At 47.3% G+C, this 13,593-nt stretch overlaps 2 protein-coding genes across 11 annotated transcripts in view; both read left to right on the plus strand.

Annotated features, from left to right (window-relative positions):
• Positions 1 to 13,593, plus strand: part of ZNF346 (zinc finger protein 346) — a 59,628-nt gene that overhangs the window by 33,265 nt on the left and 12,770 nt on the right. For 4 of the 9 annotated variants that reach the window (XM_016954320.4, XM_009450220.5, XM_009450221.5 and 1 more), the window contains 2 exons: positions 7,210 to 7,303; positions 9,663 to 11,122. In XM_016954320.4, the coding sequence (XP_016809809.1) occupies positions 7,210 to 7,303; positions 9,663 to 9,750 (182 nt within the window). In that variant the 3' untranslated portion in view covers positions 9,751 to 11,122. Of the gene's footprint in view, positions 1 to 7,209; positions 7,304 to 9,662; positions 11,123 to 13,593 lie in introns of those variants that run through there. The other 5 variants (XM_016954321.4, XM_016954318.4, XM_003310982.6 and 2 more) reach the window with 3 other exon arrangements.
• Positions 9,690 to 13,593, plus strand: part of FGFR4 (fibroblast growth factor receptor 4) — a 34,122-nt gene continuing 30,218 nt past the window's right edge. The window contains exon 1 of one of the 2 annotated variants that reach the window (XM_016954316.4): positions 9,690 to 9,752. The gene's annotated coding sequence lies outside the window, so the exon portion shown is untranslated. The remainder of the gene's footprint in view (positions 9,753 to 13,593) is intronic. The other variant, XM_016954311.4, reaches the window with a different exon arrangement.

The following is a 13,593-nucleotide window of genomic DNA, read 5'->3' on the forward strand; positions in this document are numbered from 1 at the left end:
TTCAATTTACTTAGATTTCTGGGTAAAAACTGATTCTATAAATTAAGAAATAGTAGGTCCTTTATGGTGAAGATACCTTTCTGAAAAGTTAAAAATTCTATTGAAATTTTACTAATATGTAGATTTTGCTACATCCTACTATTATATATTACATTTACAAATATGTAGTTTTTTTTTTTTTTTTTTTTGAGACAGAGTCTCATTCTGTCACCCAGGCTGGAGTGCAATGGTCCAATCTCGGCTCACCGCGACCTCTGCCTCCTGGGTTCAAGCAATTCTCCTGCCTCAGCCTCCTGAGTAGCTGGGATTATAGACACCCACCACCAAACCCGGCTAATTTTTGTGTTTTTAGTAGAGACGGGGTTTCATCATGTTGGCCAGGCTGGTCTCAAACTACTGACCTCAGGTGATCCACCTGCCTCGGCCTCCCAAAGTGCTGGGATTAAAGGCGCGAACCCACCATACTCGGCCCTAATATGTAGATTTTTTTGAGACTTCATATAGCTATCTCTGAAATTTTGGGCACTAAAAGAACTTGAGAAAGTTACTTCATAAATGTGTGGAAACTGGAAATTGACTCTATATCTTTGGTAACAAAGGGATAATGTCAGTATTTTCAACATCCTGGTGTCCAGTCTAGAAAGACTTGGTAGGAGAAAAATATTAGGCTTTTCCAAAGGTTCTGTTTCTGTTTTCTTAACATAAATTTGGCCTTGTTGAGTCCTTTTTAATTTGAACCGGCAAAGTATCTCCCCCTGCCTCAGAAATAACTTACTGATTAAAATCGAAAACTAGGGCCAGGCACAGTGGCTCACGCCTGTAATCCCAGCACTTTAGGAGGCCAAGATAGGTGGATCACTTGAGGTCGGGAGTTTGAGACCAGCCTGGCCAAGATGGCAAAACCCCATCTCTACTAAAAATACAAAAATTGGCCGGGTGCGGTGGCTCACACCTCTAATCCCAGCACTTTGGGAGGCCGAGGCAGGCAGATCACCTGAGGTCGGGAGCTGGAGACCAGTCTGACCAACGTGGAGAAACCCCGTCTCTATTAAAAATACAAAAACTAGCCAGGCATGGTGGCATGCACCCATAATCCCAGCTACTCTGAAGGCTGAGGCACGAGAATCACTTGAACCCAGGAGGAGGAGGTTGCAGTGAGCCGAGATCGTGCCACTGCACTCCAGCCTGGGCAAAAAAGCCAGACTCCGTCTCAAAAAAAAAAAAAAAAATTAGCCGGGTGTGGTGGCATGCGCTTGTAGTCCCAGCTACTCAGGAGGCTGAGTCCGGAGAATCTCTTGAACCTGGTTGCAGTGAGCTGAGATCACACCACTGCACTGGGCGACAGAGCAAGGCTCCATCTCAAAAAAAAAAAAAAAAATCTAAAAAGAATCTAAAAAGCCAGGAAACAACAGCTGCTGGAGAGGTTGTACAGAAATAGGAACACTTTTACACTGTTGGTGGGACTGTAAACTAGTTCAACCATTGTGGAAGACAGTGTGGCGATTCCTCAAGGATCTAGAACTAGAAATACCATTTGACCCAGCCATCCCATTACTGGGTATATACCCAAAGGATTATAAATCATACTGCTATAAAGACACATGGATGTTTATTGCAGCACTATTCACAATAGCAAAGACTTGGAACCAACCCAAATGTCCATCAATGATAGACTGGATTAAGAAATTGTGGCACATATACGCCATGGAATACTATGCAGCCATAAAAAAGGATGGGTTCATGTCCTTTGTAGGGATGTGGATGAAGCTAGAAACCATCATTCTGAGCAAACTATTGCAAGGACAAAAAACCAAACACCGCATATTCTCACTCATAGGTGGGAATTGAACAATGAGAACACATGGACACAGGGTGGGGAACATCACACACCCAGGCCTGTCATGGGGTTGAGGGAGCGGGGAGGGATAGCATTAGGAGATATACCTAATGTAAATGACTAGTTAATGGATGCAGCACACCAACATGGTACATGTATACGTGTGTAACAAACCTGCACGTTGTGCACATGTACCCTAGAACTTAAAGTATAATAAAATAAGTTAAAAAATAAGAAATTATTACTGAATGGAATATTCATTTTATGCTAGTTATTTAAAGTTTTTAAATACATAGAGGAACGTATTATAGAAAGACCTCTGTGGCCGGGCGTGGTGGCTCACGCCTGTAATCTCAGCACTTTGGGAGGCCGAGGTGGGTGGATCATCTGAGGTCAGGAGTTTAAGACCGGCCTGGCCAAACTGGTGAAACCCCATCTCCACTAAAAATACAAAAAATTAGCCGGGTGTGGTGGTGGGCGCCTGTAATCCCAGCAGGAGAATCACTTGAACCCGGGAGGCGGCGGTTGCAGTGAACTGAGATCGCACTATTGCACTACACCATGGGTGACAAAAGTGAAACTCTATCTCAAAAAAAAAAGACCTGTGTCTCTTTTTCTTTTAAGTTTTGTTTTTTCTCTTTTTTTGGTCCTTATGTAGAACAAATAAAGACTCTAAAACTAAGTTGTATATTATCAATTAGAGATGCAGGTGGCAATCAAGCCAAATAACATGACTTTAAAATCCAGTGTTCTCAGCCGGGCGCGGTGGCTCACACCTGTAATCCCAGCACTTTGGGAGGCCGAGGTGGGTGGATCATTTGAGGTCAGGAGTTCAACACCAGCCTGGTCAACATGGCAAAACCCTGTCTCTACTAAAAATACAAAAAAATTAGCTGGTCGTGGTGGTGTGCACCTGTAATCCCAGCTACTCAGGATGCTGAGGCAGGAGAATCGCTTGAGCCTGGGAGGCAGAGATTGTGGTGAGCCAAGATTGTGCCACTGCACTCCAGTCTGGGCGACGGGGTGAGACCCTGTCTCAAAAAAAAAAAGAAAGAAAAATCAGGTGTTCTACACCTTCACTCTGAGGTCATAGATTTTCTTTCTTATTTATTTATTTATTTATTTATTTATTTATTTATTTATTGAGACAGAGTTTCGCTCTTATTGCCCAGGCTGGAGTGCAATGGCGCAATCTCGGCTTACTGCAACCTCCACCTCCTAGGTTCAAGCAATTCTCCTGCCTCAGCCTCCCGAGTAGCTGGGATTATAGGCATGCACCACCACGGCCGGCTAATTTTGTATTTTTAGTAGAGACGGGGTTTCACCATGTTGGCCATGCTGGTCTCAGACTCCTGACCTCAGGTGATGTGGCCGCCTCAGCCTCCCAGAGTGCTGGGATTACAGGCATGAGCCACCATGCCCAGCCTGAGGTCATAGATTTTCAAGAGGACTTGGATTTGAAGAATATCGATACTTTTTTTATTTCAAAAAAAAAAAATAGCTGGGCGCGGTGGCTCACGCCTGTAATTCCAGCACTTTGGGAGGCTGAGGCAGGCGGATCACCTGAGGTCAGGATTTCAGGACCAGCCTCAACATGGAGAAACCCCGTCTCTACTAAAAATACAAAATTAGCCGGGCGTAGTGGTGCATGCCTGTAATCTCAGCTACTCAGGAGGCTGAGGCAAGAGAATTGCTTGAACCTGGGAGGCGGAGGTTGCAGTGAGCCGAGATCACGCCATTGCACTCCAGCCTGGGCAACAAAAGCGAAACTCCATCTCAAAAAAATAAAATAAAATAAAATAACTAGGCAGAGAGGCAGGGGTATTAGATCCCCTTTTGACAGGAATATATACATTATAATTTTAATCTTCACACGTTCCTATAAATAGATATGATTTTGACCACTTCACAAATAAAGAAGTTGAGACCCACAGTGAATGGTTCAAGCTTATACAGCTGATAAGCCCTTGATGTTAATTAATGTTGATATCACTGTGGGTCTTTAGCTCTGTGTGGCTCCAAACCTTACACTCCTTCCACCTGCCTCCAGCTCTCAGCATACTTGGCAGGAGGCTCTCCAAGTGTAGGATGTCTAGCAGAGGCACTGAGCCCCACTCTGTCCCCCTTCTTACAGAGGTGGGCTGTTGACCTAGAATATGCAGGTAATGACTTCAGCTGACAAGGATTCTACCTTAGCAAAGAATTTAGGTGTTTTTGTTTTTGTAGAGACAGGGTTTCACCAGGTTGGCTAGGCTGGTCTCGAACTCCTGGCCTCAAGTGATCCACCCGCCTCGCCCTCCCAAAGTGCTGGGATTACAGGCATGAGCCACTGTGCCCGGCCTATTTAGGTTTGTTAACAGCTTGACTTCTCCCTGCTGGCTTCGTTCAAGGCCATTCATTCATTTAGTTCATTCATTTAGTCAAGTCACCTAACACTTACTGATAGGTGTTATAGTCCAGGGCTTGGGCTAGGTGCTCTCACATTTAATTACCTGATTTAATCCTGACAATAACTGTTGGACAACTTTGATTATCCCCATTTTACAGATGAGGATATTAAAACCAGAAAGGTGAAGTGATTTTCCAGGGTTCCACACTAAAGAGTGGCAGAGCCAGAGCCCACATTGAAACCCAATGTAGTTCTGTGTTGGATCCAGAGAATAGTTCCTGAGGGTCCCTGACAAGTGTCTCATGGCAAGTATGGACCTACTGTAAGATTACCCAGGGTATCCAAATCCCACCAGGGGCAAATGCATCATCTACCACGCAGATCAAATAAGCCTTAGAGTGGTTTTATACTCCAGGCTTGTGTTTCTCTCATATTCACCCAAGAAGGCCGGAACTAAAACCTACATAGCATTTAGGCAAATCCTTCTTGCCCCCAGAGCATTGAATGTCCCCTCCAGGTTACTGAAATCCTCCTCTGCTTTACCCCATTACTTTCCCTAATTAGGGTCTTATCTCCCACTCAGTAGAGCTGCTTTCTGAGCCCCATGCTGGTCCCCCAGTTTCTTCAGCTTTTATATACAGGACAAGTTTTCAAGTCTTACTAAATTCATATATAGTCAATAAGTATTTATTGGACTTTTACCTAATATGTGCCAGGCATTGTGGTAAATATGTAGTAAACAAGACAGGTATTGTCTGTGTTCTTATGGAGCTTACAGTCTAGCAGAGAAGACAGGCATTGAGCAAATAGTTACAACTGTGACAAACTTCAGAAAAAAAGACAAATGCAAGACTGTGGGCACATAAAATGAGAGGAGATAAGATGGGGGAGCAGGGATCAAGAAAGGCACCCCAGAGGGCAAGTAGGATAGTATGGGACGTAGTGACGCGGAGGACATGAGCAGGTGTCCACGCATGGCTTTGTGGGTCATGTTAGGGCGGCGGGCCTTCACCCTGAGAGCACTGGGACTGGGAAGCTGCTGCCAGTTTGAGCTTTACGGGCAGATCATCCTGGTTCCATTGTGAGGAGGTTTGGAGCCTGGGCAACATGGCACAACCCCACCTCTACAAAAAAAAGAAAATACAAAAATTACCCAGGTGTGGCCGGGCATGGCGGCTCACACCTATAATCCCAGCACTTGAGGAGGTCGAGGTGGGTGGATCACGAGGTCAGGAGTTCGAGACCAGCCTGGCCAACATGGTGAAACCCCATCTCTACTAAATCTACAAAAATTAGCCGGGCGTGTTGGTGCGTGCCTGTAATGCCAGCTACTCGAGAGGCTGAGGCAGGAGAATCGCCTGAACCCAGGAGGCGGAGGTGCTTCCACTGCACTCCAGCCTGGGTGACAGAATGAGACTCCATCTCAAAAAAATCAAAAATAAGTTGGGCTGGGCACAGTGGCTCAACGCCTGTAATCCCAGCACTTTGGGAGGAGACCAAGGCGGGCAGATCACCTGAGGTCAGGAGTTTGAGACCAGCCTGGCCAACATAGTGAAACCCTGTCTCTACTAAAAACAGAAAAATGAGGCATGGTGGCACGCACCAGTAGTCCCAGCTACTCGGGAGGCTGAGGCAGGAGAATCGCTTGAACCCGGGAGGCAGAGGTTGCAGGGAGCAGAGATCACGCCATTGCACTCCAGCCTGGGCAACAAGAGCGAAATTCCATCTCTAAATAAATAAATAAGTTGTGGGCTGGGCATGGTGGCTCACGCCTGTAATCCCAGCACTTTGGGAGGCCGAGGCGGGCGGATCACGAAGTCAGGAGATCAAGACCATCCTGGCTAACATGGTGAAACCCCGTCTCTACTAAAAATACAAAAAAAATTAGCTAGGTGTGGTGGCAGGCACCTGTAGTCCCAGTTACTCAGGAGGCTGAGGGAGGAGAATGGCGTGAACCCGGGAGGCGGAGCTTGCCGTGAGCCAAGATCGCACCACTGCACTCCAGCCTGGGCGACACAGCAAGACTCTGTCTCAAAAAAAAACAAGTTGCGGTATAATTGGTTTGAGGGTTAGAAAAGCTAAGGATCAGGCCAGGTGCGGTAGCTCACGCCTATAATCCCAGCGCTTTGGGAGGCCTAGACGGATGGATCACGAGGTCAAGAGAGAGAGACCATCATGGCCGACATGATAAAACACTGTCTCTACCAAAAATACAAAAATTAGCTGGGTGTGGTGGCACACGCCTGTAGTTCCAGCTACTTGGGCGGCTGAGGCAGGAGAATCCCTCGAACCCGGGAGGCAGAGGTTGCAGTGAGCCAAGATCGCGCCACTGCACTCCAGCCTGGCCACAGAGCAAGACTCCGTCTCAAAAAAAAAAAAAAAAAGAAAAGAAAAGGATCAGAAGAAAGGAAAGGATCTAGCTAAGATCACCTGAAAGCAGAACCAGCAGTTCAGTTCCCTATCCTGGCTCCTCCCTCACTACCAGACCATGTGGGAAAAGCCACTTTGTCATTGGAGCAGCCCTGAGATAGGGTCTGTGATTCCCAGGGTAGAAAGACAGATTCATTATCATAACCAGCGTTCTCATTAATTACTGTTACTGCAAGCCCTAGGAGAGTGGCACCTTCCCAGAGATCACTCAGTGAAGGACATCCTTAATGAGGCCACTTAGCACAGTCAAGGTAGAAAAGACAGACCAAATGTCACCTCTCTGTTCTGTCATTCTTTTATCACTCAGCTGACAGCTAGTCTGGGCCAGGCTCTATGCTGGGACGAGGGACACAGGAATGAGGATCTTCCCAACCCCAGGAAGCACATAGGCACGGCTCCTTAGCACTGTGGCCTCTGGGTTCTCATCAGGGCCAGCAACCTCACCTCGCCTCACCTGTCCGTCCTTAGAAGGGCATTTGTACACTCTGAAAAGCAACGGTCTTCAGGTTCCTTCTTTCTGGATTACTAAGATCTTGATTTTGATGTGTTTCAGCTGGAAAGGGCTACCCCTGCAAAACATGTAAGATAGTGCTGAACTCCATAGAACAGTACCAAGCTCATGTCAGCGGCTTCAAACACAAGAACCAGTAAGTAACCATTTTTTGAAATTCTAGGATCCATAGCAGGAGCTCAGGACTTCTGCATGAGAACAAAGCCAGGTAGTTCTCTGCTGAAATGGAATCCTGGCAGCCTTTTTTCAGTGAACAGAAGATGAATCATGTAACGGGAACAAGTGTCTCCTCTATATGTATTTCTCCACCAGCTTCTGCCCAGCCTTTAGACCTGTTGGACTCAAGGGTTTAATAGAGAAGCATACATGATTTCCTTGGTGGGACCCTAAGAACACCTGGCTGTCCTAGTCTGTAGCACTGTGACTGGGGAAGTGCTTTTCCACTGGCCTGGAGACCCTCTCCTTTTCTGGCAGGAGTTCCCTCTATAGGTCATTATCAAATATGACCAGGCCCTCTCATTCCTTAATCAATATATATTGAGCATCTTCTGAATGATGGCTAAGACAGACCCAGTCTCTGCTCTCCTGACCTTACAGCCTGGTGGGAGGAAACAGACTAAGCAAGTAAACAACCAATAATCACAGATTGTGATAAGGGTTTTGAAGGAACCAGGTGAACAGAGAGTTACCTGTTCATGGTAATCTTGGAAGTGACTAACACTCATTGAGCCCCTCTTCTGTTGCAGGCCATATGTCAAGCAGATTTTCTCAGGTAATCCTTCCAACCCTGAGAGGAAGAGATAATTATTCCCATTTTATACATATAGACAACCAGCATTCAAAGTGGTGATGTGAATGAAGCAAGGTCATGATTCAAACTGAAGCCTGTCTGGCTCACAGCTTGCTCTTCCCAAGGCGTCAGGCTCAGAAGTAGGCTATGGCACCATTGATATGAAGAGAAGAGGGCCTGGCCTGGAGGGCCCACGTGGTTCTGTCCCTTCCTCTCCGAAGGGAAACGTGTGGTATGAGCAGTGTGCCACAACATAACATTTTTTTTTTTTTTAGTAGAGACGGGGTTTCACCATGTTGGCCAGGCTGGTCCCAAACTCCTGAGCTCAAGTGATCCACCTGCCTCGGCCTCCCAAAGTGCTGGGATTACAGGCGTGAGCCACTGCACCTGGCCCCAGCATAACCTTCTGAGATAGGTAGAAGAATTCCCATTTTACAGACAAGGAAACTGAGTTTCAGGCAGGCAAGCTGCCGAAATGATTGCTTTGACTTTGGTCATTGATTTTGCTTTGCTCATTGAGCTGAATGATTTAAAGGTGGTAGAAACACAGAGTATTGGTGTAAAAAATGTCCTTAGTTCTCTCTGCTCTGCCTGGAGTCTCCTCTCTCACACTGTAGCAGATCATCCTCTTTACCTGTGAATATGTTTTTTACTTTGGGGGACTCTTAGGTATAGACTTGAGTTGCCCCAGCAACTCAGCCCCACAGTGTTTCAGCATACATACCTCCCTTGCAGCCTGGCTGATGGCAGTTACAGTAGACAACCTGAAGCCAACCAGAGCCCCTCCCTGGGGCTACCCACACCTGAAATTGCCAGTGTTGTTCGCTGTTCTCTTGCTAAACTTTCCAGCAGTGTGACCTTGGGCAAGTCAATAAGTCTGTAATTCTCCCAACATGGGCAATGTAGTGAGACCCCATCTACAAAAAATAAAGTTAGCCAGGTGTGGCGGCGCACGCCTGTAGTCCCAACTACTTGAGAGGCTGAAGTGGGAGAATAGCTTGAGCCCAGGAGTTGGAGTGAGCCATGAGTTGCAGTGAGCTATGATGGCACCACTATTCTCCAGTCTGGGTGCCTGAGTGAGATCCTGTCTCAAAATTTTTAAAAAGCCTCTAATTCTGTAAGAATAAAGCTATAATTTGTTGAATACCTGATTCAGTCTCATTAAATTTCTCAACAAAAGGTCTGAAATTAGGATACCCCCTCCCAAACCCATCTTTTACAACCAAAGAAAGCCTAATTATCAGATAGGTTAATTGACTTCCCCAAGGTCACTTAGTTACTTGGAGTTAGACCTAGGATTCAAGCCTGTTTGACTTCGAAGCCCATTCATTTTACTCTGCCACTACCAAATGGAATGAGTTTTTATAGGGCCCTGTAGGCAGTGGTTTGGTATAGTGAAAAGGCATTGGCTACAGTCCTGAACCTACCACCTAAAAACATACTTTGGGCCAGCCACTTAAACTTTCTGAACTTTAGTTTCCTTGTATGTAAAATGAGGGTGCTGTTTCTCACCTTGCAGAATTGCCATGAGGATGGAATGATGGAAGCTAAGCATCCAGCATTCTGCCAGCCCACAGTGGACCTCAGTGAAGGAAAGGTGTCCTGTCTATTACTCCAAGGCCCTGGAAGGGCAGTGCTATCATTGCAATAGGCCAATACAGCTGCCACACACTGACCCTCTTCCTTTGTTCCTTCTCAAATACAGGTCACCAAAAACAGTGGCATCATCCCTGGGCCAGATTCCAATGCAAAGGCAACCCATTCAGAAAGACTCAACCACCTTGGAAGACTAGAGGTGATTCTGCCCAGCATCCCGTATTGGGCCAGCCATGAGCCAGCTTCCCGTGACTGCTCAGCCCTTGGCTCCCTCTTGCTCGTTGTTCTCACCAGGAAAGTACACGGGCCTGAGGCAGGATTGGGCCACAGACAGCCTCTCATTGGTCCAGGCTAATTCACTCCTGCTGCTCCCCTTTGGCAGGGGTCCTGTAGGTCATGACAGGGGAGGCAAGGGTATTGAGAGACTCGGGGTCTTGCGGGGTGGTAGTTTGGAGGGTGGCTTTCCCCATTCCCCAACCCCTCTGGGCCTTAGGTGCTGAGGCCCCTGCCACCTGTCTTTCCTCTAAAGGTCAGTTTTGGGCCAGTTCTTGCAACTAAAGAGCAGAGATCTCTCTGGGCCCTAGACATTTCCAGCAAAACCTGGAACTTTCATGCCAAACCTGGGCCAGGGCAGGAAACAGAGGAAATGGCTGCAACATTGGAGCTAATACAACACTCTGCCTTCCCCCGGAAGGTGCAGGCTTTCCTGAGTCTTAGACCAGATATGGCTAGTTGCGCAGGTTTCTGCCAACTGTGAAGTATCCTCCTGGAGCAGTGACACAATCTTGGCGGAGCATTGCTACCCCCGCTGCCCCCTCCACAGTTTCTGAATGGTGCTAAGGATCTGCAGCAGTTGGCAACGAGCTGGGGCTGGGGGTGGCCTCCATGTCCACTGAGATCATAGGACACTCCAATGGGGATGGGACCTTTCCCCTCCTCCATCAGAGGTGCTCTGACCCAAGGTTACATGGGAAAGTGCCCCACATGCAAGTCTCCCTGAGGGTTCTGCCCCTAAAGGCAGACTGCCTCGTGCCCGCTAGCTGTGAGGTTCATTGCTAGCCTCGGCCCTACTAGCCCTCTCTTCCCCCTTGTGCAGCAGACCACCTTGCCCAGGTTGCTGTGGTGCTAGCCTTCCCCATCATCCACCAGGCGATTTCTGGGTCCCAGGGAAAGAAAGAGAGAGCTGATGCAGGTTTCTACAGTGAGGAACAGGTGTTTCCCAGGCCCCACACCCAGATTTCTGTATCTTTGCTGTGTTTTATGGCCTGGGACTGAGTCCACAGGGATAGATTTTTCCTTGTAACCTTGAGGCAAGAATTCCAAGGAGTGTCACCATCAGAGGCTTCTCTTCATTGTGTCAAAGAAGCCCCTAGCTGCTCTCGTGGCCTCCTTCCCCCACTCCCTATCCCTTCACCTGTGAAATGCCTTTGCTTTGCATATTGTGTGTGGATGTGTGTGTGTGTGTGTTTGTGTGTATGTGTGTGCTTCTGTGTGTGCCTAATGCTCTGTCTCTTGGTCACTGAAGCATCCAAATAAAGAATTTCCCTCATGGGCCAGACTACAACTTAACAGACCTAGGGTTTTGAGCCATATTGCCATTGGATCTAGTATGTCTGTCTTGACCCCTCACCCCCACCCCATTCAGACCTCAGTAGTCCCCAGTAGTCACTTTAGGAGTCGGGACAGAGTCAAGCACCCTGTGAAAGTCTCCCTTGAGTTCAGGTGCCCTGAACTCAGAACAGCCTCATCTTCTCATCCACCTCCTTCTCCTGCTTCTCCTGTCACATAGGGCCTCATGAAGGTCTTTAAAGGGTTTAAGCTGAGGATCTGCTTTATGTTTGAGAGAATTGTTCTGGCTGTTATGTAAAGAAATGCAGGGAGGGGCAGGAAAGGAGACAAGGAGGCCAGTATGGAAACTGTGTCCAGTATGGCTTTCCAGGCTAATCACTTAGGGCAGAGACCCAGCCTTATTCATCTCTACTTCCTGATGTCCATAGTGGTGTGTCATGAAGTTTTATTGAATGAACAAATGAGGTGTATGAGGAGAGATGGTTTTCTCCTGCTCAGCTCTTACACAGTGATAGGTTTGTTCCATGGGACTTATCATAGGCCTGGTGATTCTTGAAAGAGCATTTTTTATGACTCAAAAATGAGCTGAGAAGGAGTGTTATGGCCAGGTGCGGCGGCATACACCTATAGTCCCAGCTGCTCAGGAGGCTAAGGCAGAAAGACCATTCAAGCCCAGGAGTTCCAGCCTGAAGTATGCTATGATCATGCCTGTGAATAACCACTGCACTCCAGCCAGGGCAGCATAACAAGACTCTATCTAAAAAAAAAAAAAAAAAAAAACAGTATAAAAATAAATTTGAAGGCTGGGCGCCGTGGCTCACGCCTGTAATCCAAGCACTTTGAGAGGCCAAGGCAGGTGGATAACCTGAGGTCAGAAGTTCGAGACCAGCCTGGCCAACATGATGGCAAAACCCCGTCTCTATAAAAAATACGAAAATCAGCTGGGCGTGGTGGCACACATCTGTAGTCCCAGCTACTCGGGAGGCTGAGGCAAGAGAATTGCTTGAACCCGGGAGGCGGAGGGTTGCATTGAGCCAAGATCGTGCCACTGCACTCCAGCCTAGGTGACAGAGTGAGACTCCTGTCTCAAAATAAATAAATAATAAATTTTAAAAGAAGATAGCCGGGTGTGGTGGTGCATTCCTGTGGTCCTGGCTACCTGGAAGGGTGAGGCAGGAGGATCGCTTTAACCATGAGTTCAAGGCAGCAGTGAGCTATGATTATGCCACTGTACTCCAGTCTGGACAACAGAGCAAGACCCTGTCTCTAAAAATAATAATTTTTAAAATTTAAAAAAAGAAAGGAATGTTATGGCCTCAAGAGCTCTTTGTCCATCCTTTACTGTAGACAGCCAGATTTGAGGAAGGGGCCCAGGCAGCCTCAGCTCCCATTCAGTGCCACTCAGCCCCTGCTCCTGGTCAGCTGTGAAAGGCTGTACACAGCCCCAAGGGAGGTTCTCAGCTTCCCATGATCAGACTGCCTCAGCAATTCCCCAGAGTCCTTCTAAGCCACCTAGTATGTCAGATTCAGCCCCATCTACCAAGCAAGGAAATGAAGGGCAGGGGGTGAGTGGGCTATCATACCGTGAGCCTCCGGCCTGCAAGACCACTTTGTAGTCCCTACCAGCTGTGTGGCCAGCCCTGTTGGTAAAGAGACCTAGAGATGAACACTTTCTTGCCCTTAGGGGTTCACACACAGTCAAAGATCATGATGACAATGATAAGAATGCCCAGGATGCAGGAGCTGACTCAGCCAAGGGCATGAAAAAGCTGGAGAGGTTGGAAAGCTAGCATTTCATCTGCATAACAACCTTTGAGCTAAGAGTTGATATTCCATATAGAGAAGGAGGCCAGGCAGGGTGGCTCACACCTGTAATCCCAGCACTTTGGGAGGCCAAGGCGGGTGTGTCACTTGCGGCCGGGAGTTCAAGACCATCCTGGCCAACGTAGTGAAATCCCATCTCTACAAAAAATAATAAATAAATAAAAACCATGGAGAGAAGGAACAAGGCTGCAAAAGGTATGATTTGCCCAAGGTCTTACCTCTAAGAAATGACAAAATGGAGAGTAGAATCCAGTTCTCTAGACTTCCTCTGGAACCTTTTATGAGTGAGGACCAGAGTACCTCCCACATGGCCCCTGCAGCCTGCCTCACCCATTTCCTGCCAGTGCCATGGTCTCACAGGGTGAGCAGCCACTCAGGGCAGGGGCAGCACCCACAAAACAGATGAGACAAGGCTCAATGTTTATATTCCAAGTCCCTCCATTTTTCTCATAATTTTGTCCATTCCCATGATCCCAGTGTAGTAGACTCTAATTATTAAAGTGTTAGAAACCCAAATCAAAGCGATTAGCTAAAAAGGTGAATGTATTGATTCACTTAATGAAAAATCCACATACAATGATAGCTGGACCCAGACTCGGAGATGGTCTCATCGGGAAGAATTTTCTATCCCTCTGCTTTCCTCTGTG

This window comes from Pan troglodytes, chromosome 4 (genome assembly GCF_028858775.2).
Source record: "Pan troglodytes isolate AG18354 chromosome 4, NHGRI_mPanTro3-v2.0_pri, whole genome shotgun sequence".
NCBI classification, from domain to species: Eukaryota; Metazoa; Chordata; class Mammalia; order Primates; family Hominidae; genus Pan; species Pan troglodytes.